This window comes from Rhynchophorus ferrugineus, unplaced genomic scaffold (assembly GCF_030347505.1).
Source record: "Rhynchophorus ferrugineus isolate W39M unplaced genomic scaffold, kcgeb_rfMv2 rfM10, whole genome shotgun sequence".
NCBI lineage: Eukaryota > Metazoa > Arthropoda > Insecta > Coleoptera > Curculionidae > Rhynchophorus > Rhynchophorus ferrugineus.
Window position 1 is genome coordinate 2576592 of NW_027472589.1, and position 16433 is coordinate 2593024.

Genomic DNA, 16433 nt, shown 5'->3' on the forward strand with positions numbered 1-16433 from the left:
TATATTGTATATATTGAAGTACTTCCCTTCCTCCACATTATTTATTGTGGTATGGAAGTGTAAATTTTAAAAATAAATAGACTTTAGTACGATCTTTAGTTTACTTTTCATTTATCAAATTGGTTTCTATATTGATACCACTAAAGTAATTATTAATCCGTAAGTGATTGGAATATTAAAGTCTACTCTCGACGTTATATTCTTGAAGCTCCAAACTGAAACTCTGAACCTTGTATCGCTAGTTAAGTCAGCTAGTTATGTGTCTTCCATTTCCAGGAACAACCCTACGTAATGTTGAAAACTGGTTCTAACCTAGAAGGAAACAATCGATACGAAGGTTTCTGTATCGACTTATTGAAGGAACTGGCTTCCATGATAGGTTTCGAATACCGAATCGAGCTGGTACCTGACGGGAAATATGGTGCTATCGACTTGGATACCGGAGAATGGAACGGGATTGTTCGCCAGCTGATGGATAAGGTAACGATTAATCATACTCTCTCCTGTAATTCCTTAATTCCTACAAATACCCCAAGAGAATTGTAAAACGGCCCCGGGGGATTATCGACGCCCTTTCTGATCCGAAGCAGGATAAAAGCAGGAATACGTGGGTTCGATCTTAACAGGTTACAAGAGTGGACAATATTAGCATATTCTGTAGATATCGAATGTCAGGATATTGAGAGTGTTTATATAATGTAATAATATATGTTTTCAGAAAGCCGATTTGGCCGTGGGTTCCATGACTATAAACTATGCCAGAGAAAGCGTTATAGACTTCACGAAGCCGTTTATGAATCTGGGCATCAGTATACTGTTTAAGGTAGGAATTATTAACTTAGTTTTTATTTTTAGTAAATGATACTAACTATGTAACTTTTATTATTCCAGTGACATTTATTATTCAAGTTTCTTATATTACAATTTAAAACATTCTGTACTATAATTACTACTCCTTCTACTACATTTAATATATATTAAATTTATCAAAGTCTCTATATGTTTATTTTTTACAACTAATTCATATTAGTTTGATTTATTCTCAATATTATATTATTGTCTTTATTTATCTTTTCTAAATAGTAATTGTATACATTTGATACGTTCTCTATATGTTTGCCATTTAGAGTTAATGGTTTTCATTTCAACGCTCTGTTTGTATTTCTATTACTGCTGTCTCTGTGAATTATTTCTCTATTTCCAGTTCCAGCGACATGTTCCCTATATTTTTGTATTTCATTCAAAGCAATTAGTATTGCTTCCACTACAATACTACTTCGATTAAAATATGAATAATTTCTATATATGAATTATGACAAGTGCTCTATATTTTTACCTTTTTCCCCTATATTAGTTTGACATTCTCTCTCTATTTTATTATTGTCTCTATTTATGTTTCCTAAGTAGTCGTTGTATAAATTTAACACGTTCTCTATATATTTGCCTTTTATAGTTCGTACTTTTCAGTTTAACAGATTCTCTATATTTCCATTACTACTGTCTTTGCTCTATATTTCTACCTTTTCTTACCTTTTTAAGATTTTCTCTGTATTTTTTTGTCTTTATTTCTTTTGCAAACAGTCATTGTATACATTTGACACGTCATTAATCCATATTAGTTTAACATTTTCCCTGTATGTTTTTTATTTTTTTATTTTTATTTATCTTTTATAAACAGTCATTGTATACATTTGACACGATCTCTATATTGTTGCCTTCTATAGTTTATATTTGACATTTTTTTAAATATTTTCTTTATATTTGACATCAATGTTATCTCTTTCAAGTTGATATATTTCAATTAAACACTTTCTATGCTTTTGCCATTTCTGTTTAACATTTTCTCTATATTTTTAATAACAACTACATTATTTGTGTAGTTCTAATCCTTATATTTGTTCATGATTATGATTATTCAATTTAAGGCCTCTAGATTGTATTTCCTCTCATAATATTCTGGTATTGAATTTAGCAAACACTCTATATTTTTTAGAATATATTTTAGATTTACATTTCTATATGTTATTTATTGATTTTATGGATTTTATATTTTTTGTTTTTATATTTAATATTAACAGCTTCTCTATCATTATTGTAATATTTAAATTTAAAGTATATTTTGTATTTCTTGGAGTTTACAATTCCCTTGTCAAAAAGTTTAAATTTAATTTCTCTACGATTTTCCTTTTTGTTTTTTTGTACATATTCGATCAAAATTTTTCTCCAATATCGAATTATTTTATTTTATATATAGTGAATATTACATTAGTTTATTCGTTAGTAAAACCAGAAAAGTGGAAGGCTGATTGAAAGCCGGCGAATCTTCTCGTCGTTTCGAATTTCAAATTCAATCCAAACTACTATGTACGCCTAATAATGGACGTGTCCCATCCCGTCTTACTCGACATCGACGAGGAATAAAGCCCGTCCCAACAATTTTTTAAGTTATCTTATCTCCCGGCCTCCGTCGCGTCCTCCACGTCCCGCCACATTCGATTCCCCACCCGTGTTTTTATTAGGTTGTTTAGAGTTTTTACTGTGGCAAAATGGAAACTATAAATCAAGTTTAATAGAGTCGATTTTTTCCGTCCTCGTTATTTGTTTCGGCCGCGACGACAGCGGGACCTAATGAAAAACAATGTGTTTCCTGCGATCTTCCTCCGTCATTATCCCGTGGCATCCGATATCGGAACAGTTTGGGTTATTGTTGTTGCGAACGAAGGGTCCGACCGTATCGGTGAGGTTAAACGGTCTTTATCGAAATCGTGATCGAAAATAAATATCGTGTGTTGTTTTTCGGTTAAGTTTATTTTTGTATTTATAGTTTATTTGATTAAGATTGAGATGTGAGATTCAAGGAGAGCTAAGTCTGGCAAATAAGCTCGATGCTGAAGAAATTTAACGATTTTAGAGATGTTTTTTAAGCTGCGACTGCTATGAGTTTTTTTTTCTTCCCTTGACCCTGTTTTTGGCATTTTTTCTATATTTTTATAACTGAGTTTGCTCAATATTTGAATTGGACACGTTCTCTATATAATTGTCATTTCGTACTCATATTTATTTCAGATGAGCACATTCTTTATATTTTTTACAGTCTGACTAATTTATTCTAATAATATTCATATTTATTTAAATTTGACACTTTATATTTGTATTACAATCTCGGTTGTTAGCAATTCTAATAATATATTTAAATTTGACATATTCTCTAAATGTCTGCCCATTAGCATTAATTTTTTTTTCAGTTAAACATTTTCTCTATATTTTTATTACTGTTTCTATTTAAGTAATTCTAACACTCATTATATTTAAATTTGACACGCTCTCAATGAAATATGTTTGTTTATGGCATATATTTAAATATTTCTAATAGTTGTTATAGTAACATTTGACACGTTCTCTATTAAACCAGTTAGAGCATTAATAGTTATTTATTTATTCTCTATATTTTTATTATCGTCCCTATTTATGTTATTTTAGTACTCGATTTAATTGAACTATATTTTAACATGTTCTCTAGTATATAGATTTCAGTCTAACACTTTCTCTAGATTTTTGTAATTGTCTCTGTCTAACTAATTCTAACATTTATTATATATGCTCTATATACCTTTAGTATTCAGATTTACTCAGTTCATTTTGTTTTTGTGTCCTTTATAATTATCCAACGTTTACAAAAAAAATACACTCGAGTGTAGTTGACAAGCGCATAATATGTCGTATCTTATCCTAGTAGTTGTTTCTAATATAAACTGATCGGCTATATCACAGGAAATATTGAATTACCAATCGAAACGATAGTATTTCCTCACAATCCCATATTTTCCCAGATTTATATGTTCATGAACCCGACACGGAGAACCGATCATAGTATGCCATGAAAGACAAATACACGTACTCGTCTCGAACGCCTACTAAGCACGGACGAAATATCAATGTACCCGCTACCCCGACAAACAAAAATATTTTCTCGATGTTGCACGATGGATTTTATACCGTGATTCTAAATAGAGTTCGTCTACGTGCTATCGACATGCAATATAGAGACTGGGCTGGTGGTTGAAAAATGGGTAACGTACGCAAATTGCCTATAAATCGATCATAAAGCCATGGAAGCGTGCACGATGGTGCTTTATAGTATGCAGCAACAATGTTGCATACAATATAAAATAACTATAAATTCTTAGTCTACCCAATAATAAAGTTTCAAGTAATGGCATTTCCAAAACCTTTTTGTGGAATTTGTCTTTGTTCTTACGAAGACTTCGAATTTTTTTACACATCTCTTCCCTGTTGTTAGTTTGCAGAAGAAGAATCTTTTTTTAAATTTATGTATTAAGACTGTTGTTTTTCTATTAAATGCACCACACTAACAAGATCAAATGGTTTGATGGTTTTAAGTCTGTTCCCACGTGTCCTTTCAATTCTCTTGATTTCCTTGGTGACATTCGGTTTCTGAAGGTATTGCTTGTAAGTACTCAGTCCTGTACTATCTGGGTGCACCTACAATCCTTCTCAGGACTTTGTTATGGAAAACTTATATTGTATTTATATGAGTTTTCGCGAAACATCCCCATAATATAATTTCGTATGTCCATATAGGTTTCAATACTTGCTTGTATAATAAAAATTTATTATGTACTGATAGTTGTAATTTTCTTCCAATTAACCAATACATTTTCCTATATTTTAACTCTAGTTCCTTCCTTTTCTTTTTAAAAGTTCATTCCAACGAAGTTTTGCATCAAGATTCATTCCGTGATACTTAGAGTTATTGTTATATGGAATGATAGTATTATTTAATGTTATTGATGCTTGTACGGTCTGACTGTAGGTGAACTGCTTATACACAGATTTACTTTTCTTAATTTTATTATATTATATTATGGATTTGTTTTTAATTTGCTGTACTTTCCTTTTCAACCTTTGGATTATATTCTTTTAAATATTTCTATTTTCAGGTGTTCTATTTTGTTGCCATTTTTTTCGGTTTTCAGCTACCATTTCTTTGATTTCTTTCGGATAATTAATTCCTTTAGTTGTACTCTTAATTTTTGGAGTATTATTCCAGGCACCTTTTTGTCCACAAATTCGTTTTTGTTTGATGTGATTAATAAATCTAAAAAACAAACAAACTATTTTCAAATCATCATCGCAGAGTAGTGGTAAGTGACCATTTACGCTCAACAGGTACCAACCGACAAGGAATCGGCGTTCTTCACATTCTTCGATCCTCTGGGCTTTAAAATTTGGTTATCCACCGTAGGCGCCACCTTCATGGCTGGCTTTACCATATACGCCCTGGGCAAGTTCACCCCATACGAATGGATCAACCCTAGACCTTGGCAGAAGGACAACGCCAAACTAGTCAATCGAATGAACATGTCTAACAGCTTCTGGTTTATCGTTGGTACCCTACTGAGGCAGAGTACCGGGGTTTCACCGCAGGTACTACTGATGGAGGTTGCAGAGGTGTGACTGTTGCTGATTAACCGAGAGAATATGAGTATGATTGAACAATATAAGCTCCAGATTGACTGTTTAGCAAAACTTTCTATAATTTTTAAAATTTCTCGGGCAATATTGCAATAAAGCTTCAATAAAAAGGTGTCGCTAACATTTACCTACATTACATTGGGATGTTTTGCACTATTTCAGTTCTTTGGTCGTGCCGAACCGATCATAATAAATTATAATCAGAAGGCTCCAGAAGGTCTGGCCTTTGGGATGAACCGATGATGTATTTTCAGTCATTTCTTTGTCCTTTGTTTCGATACTTAAGCCATGTATGAAACATTTTTCTTTTTTTCGTTCATCTACTCTTAACTCATCATCGACATTCACTTGTTTACTTGTCGCTTTCGGATATTTTGACGTATAAGGTATTATTTGGTGTTGGCATTAAGATCAGTATTTTTAAAATGTTAAAAGAAACTCAACAACCGAAATATAATCAAGCAACATCATCATTAAGTGCTAATCTGCTTTGACACCTATATTTTTACTGAGCATAAATTGTATTTCTGCAAAAAAACAAAAACTTTGATAGAAAAAAGATGTTTAATATAGTTTTGAATAAAATTTATAGGATGATATTTAAATTTTGAGGCAAAACGGTAGAATAATAATGGTGAGGTCACTCTTTCCTAAACCTTAGACAATTAGTCAGGAATTCCAATGTGTATCAATGGTATGAACCGCAGTGTAATAAAACCTGGAAAAAAACTTATTTAATCAAGCGAGGGCCAGCAGCTATATCTTGTACTCGAGTTTTATCCGGAATTAATAACTTGTACTATTGAAAATGCCTTCGCCATTTCGTGATCAATATATTTTTAAAATTCGTGTACACAAAACTCTAGAAATGTTCAATGGAAGACCTTTAAATTGTTACTCAGTGTTGAGTATTAATAGAAAAATGTTTCTATATACTCTATATATCTTTTATTTCGAAACTTTGTCAAGCATAAACATTTTAAGTTGACTTTTAATTTGTCATAGTTAAAGTACCATGTTACTCGTTATTATTTTTGAATGTTATTAATTGTACCATGCTTTCATAGTATATCTGTATTCGTTACAGTATTTTTATTTGCCTTAAATTGCCCTTTACACTGCGATGCACAGGAATGATGAACTCAAACTATTTTAGTCGCCTTCACCATTTTATCTCAACATATTTTCGTTTTATTTATTTTAGTAATCCTCAATATTAGAAAACATGGATAAAATGTCGTTTATTGCCTACCGTTTCATATGAAAATGAAGTTAGGAATATAAATATTGCCAGGCGAGGCCCATTAGCTACATCTTCAAATTCTTCAGTATTCACTCTATTTACTAACCGTATAACTTCTGATGTGTTTCGTGAACACAATATCAATATTAATGATGCATTGTTAGTAGTAATAAAATTGTCGATGAAATTTGAGTTTTTATTCGTTTTACTCAGTATTATCACACCGCTGTGAGTGTGTATGATTCATTTGTCACTTTCGGTAGCAGAAATTTGATTTTGTAACTATGGAATATCAAATAAATAGTACAGATTATACCAAAACGAGCAGAATAAGGCCACAAATTCGCATGGTATAGGAAAATAGCGAATTTACGTTTACAAGAGCGTGACGTCACGCAGTTCTCATTGACGTATATGTTACATAAATTGTTATGTTGACGTAGAATTGAATTATCGCGAGTTCACTAAGAACCAAACTTCAAAAAAATAATATTATACATTATTTATCATTACAGTCATACTCAATATAACCCAACTCTAACCATAATAGCAACATATGAAGCCTTAAAATAAATTAAAATCGTGGTCCAAAGCGCGACTTCTTTTTCAAGGTACCATCTAGCCCGCAAACGCGTCTCTTCTCCTTCATGAACCCCCTGGCCACCGACATCTGGATGTACGTGTTCTCCGCCTACGTCCTGGTCTCCATCACCATGTTCGTAGTGGCCCGGTTCTCGCCCTACGAGTGGCACAACCCCCACCCTTGCGACGTCGACAACGAAAAGCTCAAGAACCAGTTCTCGCTGGCCAACTCGTTCTGGTTCACCATCGGTACCCTCATGCAGCAGGGCTCCGACCTGAACCCTAAGGTATTTCTTGGTTTTGGCGGTCGATACGATCCCCTCTTCCCTCCAGGCGGAGAGGACGGGGATTTATCGACTCGGAGCACCTATATTTTTAGTTTTTCCTCCTCCCGATGTCGTAACCCCACACTGATCACTGATAGCACCTCTGTAGTCCATTGTGTCTAAAAATATAGGTGACCCGTCCAACACCACGAAATACTAGCAGGAAATATGCTATTTTGTTCAGTGTTGGGTTATATCTCTCGGTGAATGAATGTAAAACAAAGATTCACGTCAAAAAACTACCAAATATTGATCTCGACTTCGTTTTAAGGCCACTTCTACGAGAATCGTTGGAGGAATATGGTGGTTCTTCACTCTAATCATCATCTCGTCCTACACCGCCAACCTGGCGGCCTTTCTGACTGTTGAGCGGATGATCACGCCTATAGAAAACGCTGAGGATCTAGCAGGACAAACGGAAATACCCTACGGGACCTTAGAGAGCGGTTCCACGATGACTTTCTTCAGGGTAAGTCCTCCTATAACATCACCACCACTAATTCACCATAGTTAATCCAGGATTCCATGATCGAGACCTATAAAAAGATGTGGAGGTTCATGGAGAACCGGAAACCGTCCGTGTTCGTCCCCACGTACGAAGAGGGCATCCGGAGGGTGTTGGAGGGAAACTACGCCTTCCTGATGGAGTCCACTATGTTGGACTATGTCGTTCAAAGAGACTGCAACCTCACACAAATTGGTATGATCTCGTTATGTACAGCGATCACTCATTAACAAACGAATTGAAATAACAGGAGGTCTCCTGGACTCGAAAGGTTATGGTATAGCCACCCCCATGGGCAGTCCTTGGAGGGACAAAATATCCCTCGCTATTCTAGAGTTACAGGAGAAAGGCGAGATCCAGATGCTCTACGACAAGTGGTGGAAGAACACGGGAGAGACCTGTACAAGAAACGACAAGAGCAAGGAATCCAAAGCAAACAGTCTGGGTGTGGACAATATTGGGGGGGTCTTTGTGGTACTCCTGTGTGGACTGGCTTTTGCTGTGGTCATAGCTATCGTCGAGTTTTGTTACAATTCGAAGAAAACTGCCATAGCTGAAAAGGTGAAAATTCACAAAGTATATAATCTTGTTATTTGATTAGTTGAACAGTCTTAACTTTAAACTAGGGGTACTTAATACCAAACAATTATTTTTTGTATTATCACTCTATAGATCCATGTATTTCATTAAGAGACAGTTCCTGTCGAAACAACAAAAGTATTTTAATAAAACAAACTTCAAATTACAGTTTTATATCACATCATAACATTTAGAAGTTTCTTCACCATTCCACCAACTGCAATATTTTTCTGTGACTATAATGCTAATTAAAAAAAGAATGGCTTAACAAATAGTGTCAAATTTTTATGTACTTTCAATGTAGCGGTAGTTATTCTTCGTATTTACTCGGCTTTTATATATTTTTTGTAACTTAAAATATTAAATTTACCATCACCATTTTGTTTCAACGTATTAAAAAATTCTGATCACTTATTCCTTACTAATACTCCTTGAATTATATTTACAATCTTACCATATATATTTTTCAAGTGTCTTAGAATTTTCTTATCAATAACTTTATATTCTGCGAAGTTTATAGTTCATATTATTTTAGCACTACCTTCGCCATTTTATCGCTAACATAATTTTTTGATAATTTATTCGTCATAATCATAGAGATCTCCAACCGCTCCACATCAATCAATTTGCGCAGAAATGGGAGGAGAACTGTGCTTTGCACTGCGATGTAGGGGCTCCCGCCAAAGGCCCGCACTGAAACGACAATGCTCCAAATGTCTAACCGGTATTACAAAACGATTCTTATTAATTTATCGCGTCTTTTACTACTTACTTACTTCTTAGGCGTGACTTACGTTCCATCACCACTAGATATACCGCCACATCCCCCTCACCCACCCGCTAGACCACCGCCCAGCAATGGTTTGAGTCCAAGGCTGTGCTCTTCACATTTGCAATTCGTAAGATTATTTATCGAGATGTTATCTGTTACAACGAATATCGTACAGATAGATAATTCAACTTTCCCCTCTTTACAGAAAAACGACTCTCCACCATTCCAAATCGAGAACCATTCCCCGGAAATTCAGAGGTCCCAAACTGGTAATTGATGATGGGTATCGCAGTGTTCGAAACGTACGTGCCAAAATAAAGTGACGCCTCCAGGACCATCAGTCAGTTCTGGATATTTTCTCCCGGCTAGATGTAGGAATTTTTATAAAACCTGATTGATCAATTCTGTTTGGCCTTTCGGTTTCTTCTAGTATAACAATGACCACGGATTTTAAATAAAGTTATGAAAAAAAGGTTGTTTTATTTAACATCTAGCGGCCCAGTTACGCGATCGCGCAATCGAAGTTGTTTTGGGTGAATTTTGATGCAAATTTTTACCCACTTTTCAGCGAAATGATTACACGGTCATCCAGTGGCGAAGAAAACCCATTCGTGTCGCCGCAATTAGCATACGACCAGATAATTAAATACAGCACCGTGCAGTTTAATCATCGTCGCGTGCGATGCAGATACAGGGCGAGCAAAATAGCTCCGAGATTCAACGGAACCCGATCCACAAGACGAGACCTCAGTAAAATCATTAAGTTTTGCCAGTTGGTATTGGCTAGATATGCACAAACCTAGCCAATCCTCTCAATTGGCTTAATAGGAATCGACCGATTTGCCGAAGGTCATGTTTATATAGTGACTGTAAGGAAAAGTTATTTTTTGGAGTTTCAGAATATTTGGTCATAGTTGTAGGAGCTCCATAATTCACAGAATAATTGGTTTGCAAAATAATTTTATTTATTACAGTATTGGTAATCATAGTAAGAAGTAATATCACAGTAGTATATTTAGGTAGGTATGTATGTAAAAAAGATTTTGCTCGTAGGTCTCATGGAAGAAAAACTTGAAAGTCATCCAGACCTATGTGTAAGCAGCACACATAGAATATACATAGATAGAATATGGATTTAGCTATAATATTTATTAACAATGACAGAAATACTAAGTTTCCAGATAAATGTTTTGGACCATTCGAATAGATGGGCAACTTCGGGAAATAGTTTTAGATATTATTTAAAACCTGTAATATTTCCTTCATTGTGTTAAGTTCCTAATATAAATTGTTTACCTGTTTTAGACAAAATGTAAGAAAGTATTCAATAAGAATTAAGTAAAAATATAACAAGCAAAAATATCTGAGCAAAAGTTATGGGGACCATAAGTTGTATTATAACACAAGAAGCTAATGAAACTGAATTTTTTATAATTTATACTTTTATTATTGCAACAGCAGCTCACATCTTTCAGCATGATACAAGCATTAACACAAACAATGCCAGTGAACCATAAATTATTGAAAAGAAACGAACTAAAGTGGCAAGCTGAAAAACGGTTGGATAATTTACTGAGAATAAACAAGATAGGGTGATTATTAGTTCGTCAAACAGCTGAAGCAACTAAAGATGAGTAAAGCCTCAAGATAAAATATACAATGTAGGGTTTTGTCAAATATGCTAGGAGAGCTGGAGAGTACAGTGTGTAAGGTTTATGTTCTTCGATATTTTTGTAATTGCACAGAATATACAATCAAAAAATATGTTTTGTAAGCCAGTTCATATGGTTGGAATGTATAAGAAGCAGAGTTGCCCTTGCAGATGATATAGCAAGTGCTTTAGAGGAGAGTGTTCAACAGCATTAGAGAGGTTCAACGTAAACTTTTGTGGGTGTGCAGTTAAGTGTCTTAATCTGTTAATGTAAAGTAATTAACGTCCTTAAGTGTTAATGTATTAGACACGTCAGTACTATGACCTTAAAATAAATGATATCTGCTTATTTTTGTTTAATTATTTGATTTATATCTGATATTGCTTTTAATAGTAAATAAATAGGTATATATTTTATTTTTCTTAGTATTATTCGGTCTAGATAATGTCTAATGCTACTTTCGAAAAGAAAGCTCCAAAAAAAATTTAAAATAAAAAGAAAAAAATGCGTGTGTGCTATATCGGACCAACTTTATAATATTGGTGGATTATTTTATATATAAGCGCCTGACGTCGCCCGTCCCAGTGCTCACCCTGTACCACGAAATCTTAAGCTGGGACCTTCAAATCCGTCGACTTTCATTCCGCTTCGTTACCCAAACTGAAACATTATCAGCTGCTATCGAGAAAAAACACTCGAACAGTACAATGGGTACTTGTCGAGGAGTCAGTCAACGCGACAATGCAAAGAATGTCAACTAATTAGATAACGTACGTTTTGATTTTTTACAAGTTAATCGCGATACCGTGCCATTAGAAAGTTTGTTTTTGTTGTTGATATACACGCACGCTTGATTGGCGTCGTAGTGAAAGTGGAATAGTATCGGTGAGCATAATATTATTGAAGTTAATTTAACCCCATCATATCCAAACCCTTAACATGTTTTGGCTAAAGATTCAGGCGCAAGATGACTTGGGATTTCATCGACGACTATTCGGGCGAGAGGTTCGTAGAGTCCGATGGGCGATACTTCGACATGGACCAGCTTAAGCTGGACCAACACTTCCTCGCCATCAACAATAGTTCCACGACGATTAAAAACCCAGTTTACCTGTATACTCTCAATCATGATTGCGTGCAGGTAAGTTTTCTTCATTGCTATCGTTAAATATGTAAAATATTTTAAAATATTCATATACAATTTGTAATATTCACGAATCATATAACAAAACTACGATATACTGGGTAGAAAAATAATATTGTCAACAAATATCATAGTAATATTACTATAAATTACGACCCGAACAAGGCAGGACTAAGCCATCAGAGTTCCATCAACATTGATATGATGAAGATTACCTTATTTATAACTATAGGCAAATGTTTTAATGGCGATGTATCTGTTACTGTGGAGTTACCACTATTTCTATTTCTGAAACACCAAAAGGCACTATCAGCATTTCTCAATTCTGATTCTTCAAATTCTTCTTCTTGGCACAACCCCATATCTGGACATCATGACCATATGGACTTAAAGATTTGTTTTATGTTGGCAGGACAGAGTTTGTTCGAAATATCGAATAGATTCTTCTAATATAATATCCAGTTCTTTCTTCATTTTGATTTTTCAATCATATCCAATTTTTTTAATTCCATTGTGTTCAGGTAAGTGATGTAGTACTAAATCGGTTCAGTAACTATGTCATTTGATTTTATAGTGTCCCTATACCTTCCTGGACCAGTCCAAGGTCGATATCATGGAGACCAATATGAAATATCGGCTGGCCACCAGGCACATGGAGTATTTTCCAGCTGACCAAAAGGACGGTGTCATATGTGACTTGGATCCACATTTCGGACAGTTCGGGGTTTACAACATCAAAGTTAACAATGCATCCTCTTGTTCGGTGGAGACCATCAAGGAACCAGTCAATATATATTCACGTAAGATGAATTTGGTATCCAGTATAAGAAGCTCTAAAAGGAAATTTTAGTCTAGAGGCACAAATTTTCCATATTTTTTCCAAGTGCAACGAAGAAAATGCAAATAATATTTTTTGGAAGCAAATGTTTCAAGAATAAATCAGAAAGAATTAAAATTCAAAAAGTTATAAACTGATAAAATGGGGGGTAGGGTGCCCAAAAAATAACGCCTCACCATCTTGGACATGGTTTCAGCAAACCAAGTGGCAGATTTATGGAAAAAATTGTTTTTTTTACCAGCTGAAATACTTTTAATGACTCAATTTTGTATACAAGTATTGTTATAGAAACATATAATATATGTTTGTTTCGTCCTTTTTTCTGTTTAAACGAGCAGTTCTAGCCTTCTTTAACACCGGAAATTCGTATTTCAGACAGATCTCTATAATCTTATTGGCGGTGGATATAATATGAAGTTCTAAAAATGTTTCTTATCATTTCGACTACTTGCAATCCAATGCATGCAAATACCTGTCAGATTAAAAAACAATAAGTCTTAACATATAGCACTAATTTGATATTTTTCTTGTTAATATATTGGTTTTTTTATTATTACGCCATTTTGACATTATAAACACCTTGTGTCGTTTTTATATTGGCTTTTCCAAGAAATCCTGTAAGTTTGTATTTACCCCGACAATTTTTAATTCTTTTTACAGCTTCTACTTATCCGCTTTGTAAACTTTATCAGATTACCTATATCCAAGTTTTATGTATGTAAATTATTGTATCTTCTGAGAACGTTAGTGTTTAATTTTTCTGATATATTGTAAGGTTTTTTCATTGGTAGAGCATCTTGTATTAACAAACGAAAACTAGAAGAATTCTGAGTACAAAAATATGAAGAAAAAAATAATTTTCGTGGGGGAAACTGACTTAGGAAAGTTTCTACCATCTATCGCCCCGACTGTACATCATTAAAACAGCTGTATCTTCAAAAATAATTTGGAATTTCCAAAAATTCTTTTAATGGTATATTTTTAAAAATGTGAGCGTCGAAAAAGTTTAGTTTTTTTCAAACTTCTACGTTAAAACACACTTATAATGAAATATTAAATTTACATTCTATATTCCGGCAGCCATTTTAACGGTCTTCATTCTTCACGTCGTCATTTTTGGCTTCTTGTACTTATTGATCTCGTTATGGGACAAATGGAAGAAGAAAAAAGACTGCGAAATCGACGGGGACAAGACAAAAACGCCCAAGAAAGAGAGGGTGATGTCCATCGACGCCTTCCGAGGGTGAGAATCGAGAATAATCAACGGGCGGGTGTGACTGACCGCAAATCTTTACAGCATCAGCATCGTCATCATGATATTCGCTAATTTCGGAAACGGAGGTTACCATTTCGTCCACCACGCCATCTGGAACGGTCTGCACGTAGCCGATCTGGTTTTTCCCTGGTTTATGTGGATTATGGGTACCTGTATTCCCATCTCCCTGTCGTCTAGCTTCAAGAGAAATGTTCCAAACAAAGAATTAATATGGACCGTCGCTAAGGTAACACCAAAAACTACATGTATCACTTGTTCATATGATTGAGGGTATGAATTTTTACTAATTACCTCAAATATATTCTTTATACAGCTAGAGTTTTTATAATAACAATTTTGTCATTCTAAACATATTCTGATACATTTCAAAGTCTGATGCACATATATTATATTATATTATCCATATATAAATACAATTAAAACAATGTGGCTCCACTACGAGCTGAAATATCATTTTATATAATATTTTGGTGGATGCGCAACCACCTTCAATTATATCACTAACATCAAAAATTTTACGACCATTCTTTCAGAGATCAATCAAACTCTTCTTGATCGGGATTTTCCTGAATTCCGGATGCGACGTGTACTACATCCGAATCTTCGGGGTGTTACAACGTTTCGGACTCTGCTATTTCATCGTCACCACCCTATGTATCCTGACGATGGATCGAGAGTTCACCGTACGAAGCTCGAACACAGTTCTGGTAAGATTCCTTCGCTTTGGTGAAGATCATTGATGGATCATGACCGTGTTTCAGAGGATATTCGATGATATCTTGAAGATATGGAAAGGATGGCTCATCTGTACGCTGATTTTAATTGTACACACCATACTGGTGTTTACGGTGGCTGCTCCAGGATGTCCCAGGTGACTATGTGATGATAAAACGAAGTTTCAGTATATCTAAACCGGTATAACAACGACAGAGGTTACATGGGTCCCGGAGGTCTTCACATGAACCGGAAATACGAGACCTGCATAGGAGGAGCCACCGGCTATATCGACGGCCTTATCTTAGGCAACCACGTATACCAAAAACCCACGATCTACAACGTTTTTGAAGCCAAACCCTTTGATCCCGAGGGAGTTGTTGGTTGCCTGACCACGATATTCCACGTGATGCTTGGCGTGCAGGCCGGAGTCACGCTTATGGTCATCAAGAACCACTACCAGCGGATTCTCAGGTGGCTGGTGTGGAGTCTGGCGTTAGGAGTGATCGGAGGGGGCCTCTGCGGTTTCTCCAAGGAGGACGGACTTATTCCCGTTAATAAGAACTTATGGTATCATTTTAGTGATTTTTAATCACATTTCTGGAACTGCAACTTAAGTTTCCAGGTCCATGTCGTTCGTTTTCGTGACCTGCTCTTTCGCCTTCCTGCTGTTGAGCGCCTGTTACTTCCTCATCGACGTGAAGAAGTGGTGGACGGGCAAACCCGTCCTCTTCGCTGGGATGAACGCCATCATCCTATACATCGGCCACGAAATGACCGACAACCACTTCCCGGTACGGTGGTACTACTCGGAGGACCTTAACGACGACGGTAGGAGGACGCACTTCCTGGCGCTGCTGTCCGACGCCTGGGCCGTCGATTTCTGGGTGATCGTCAGTTATTACCTGTACAAAATCAAATATTTCTTCACTGTATAAGTTTTTGTTTACGCACAAATATTAAGGAAATATATTTTTTATATTAAAACCTGATGCCTTATAACGTAGTACCCTTGTAGGGTAGATAACCAGATATTCACTATGGGTAAGAATTTTCCATGTTCATTATTCCAAATTACTAAAAAAAAATTCTATCCAAAACTTATATTTTAATACAACAAACTTTTAATTAACTATTATCTGTTGAACATATTTTATAAAGCAAGCGGTGGAAAAAAGCAAAATTGTAGACAACCAGATATACACTGGGAAATGAATTTTTGTATATTTGATAATAAATAATAATAATAATAATAATATTTGATATAATTAATTTTATTGTTTGTATTTAAATAAAATTAAACATG

The 16433-nt window shown here is 35.0% G+C and overlaps 2 protein-coding genes across 4 annotated transcripts in view; both read left to right on the forward strand.

Annotated features, from left to right (window-relative positions):
- Window positions 1-9975, forward strand: part of LOC143203591 (glutamate receptor ionotropic, kainate 2) — a 148747-nt gene extending 138772 nt beyond the window's left edge. The window contains exons 12-20 of one of the 2 annotated variants that reach the window (XM_076415802.1): window positions 277-480; window positions 719-823; window positions 7351-7608; window positions 7919-8116; window positions 8167-8347; window positions 8403-8713; window positions 9329-9455; window positions 9515-9630; window positions 9709-9975. In XM_076415802.1, the coding sequence (XP_076271917.1) occupies window positions 277-480; window positions 719-823; window positions 7351-7608; window positions 7919-8116; window positions 8167-8347; window positions 8403-8713; window positions 9329-9455; window positions 9515-9630; window positions 9709-9780 (1572 nt within the window). In that variant the 3' untranslated portion in view covers window positions 9781-9975. The remainder of the gene's footprint in view (window positions 1-276; window positions 481-718; window positions 824-7350; window positions 7609-7918; window positions 8117-8166; window positions 8348-8402; window positions 8714-9328; window positions 9456-9514; window positions 9631-9708) is intronic. The other variant, XM_076415803.1, reaches the window with a different exon arrangement.
- Window positions 9976-11856: 1881 nt separating this feature from the next.
- On the forward strand, window positions 11857-16114 carry Hgsnat (Heparan-alpha-glucosaminide N-acetyltransferase). 2 transcript variants are annotated; one of them, XM_076415809.1, is made up of 9 exons: window positions 11857-12040; window positions 12110-12296; window positions 12874-13099; window positions 14218-14380; window positions 14435-14639; window positions 14947-15120; window positions 15175-15284; window positions 15344-15697; window positions 15753-16114. In XM_076415809.1, exons 2-9 carry the CDS (start codon window positions 12123-12125, stop codon window positions 16063-16065), a joined length of 1719 nt encoding a protein of 572 aa, XP_076271924.1. In that variant the 5' UTR covers window positions 11857-12040; window positions 12110-12122; the 3' UTR covers window positions 16066-16114. The 2 variants fall into 2 exon arrangements, with proteins under 2 accessions (XP_076271924.1, XP_076271925.1); XM_076415810.1 differs by having other exon boundaries at window positions 11901-12040; window positions 12116-12296.
- The last annotated feature ends 319 nt before the right edge of the window (window positions 16115-16433 follow it).

Bases quoted from the DNA above. Each gene is read 5' to 3' on its own strand.
- Hgsnat (XM_076415809.1), top strand. From the start codon at position 12,123: ATGACTTGGGATTTCATCGACGACTATTCGGGCGAGAGGTTCGTAGAG. The intron at 14,381-14,434 runs GTGAGAATCGAG...AAATCTTTACAG, and splicing joins TCCATCGACGCCTTCCGAGG to CATCAGCATCGTCATCATGA. The intron at 15,698-15,752 runs GTATCATTTTAG...TTAAGTTTCCAG, and splicing joins CCCGTTAATAAGAACTTATG to GTCCATGTCGTTCGTTTTCG.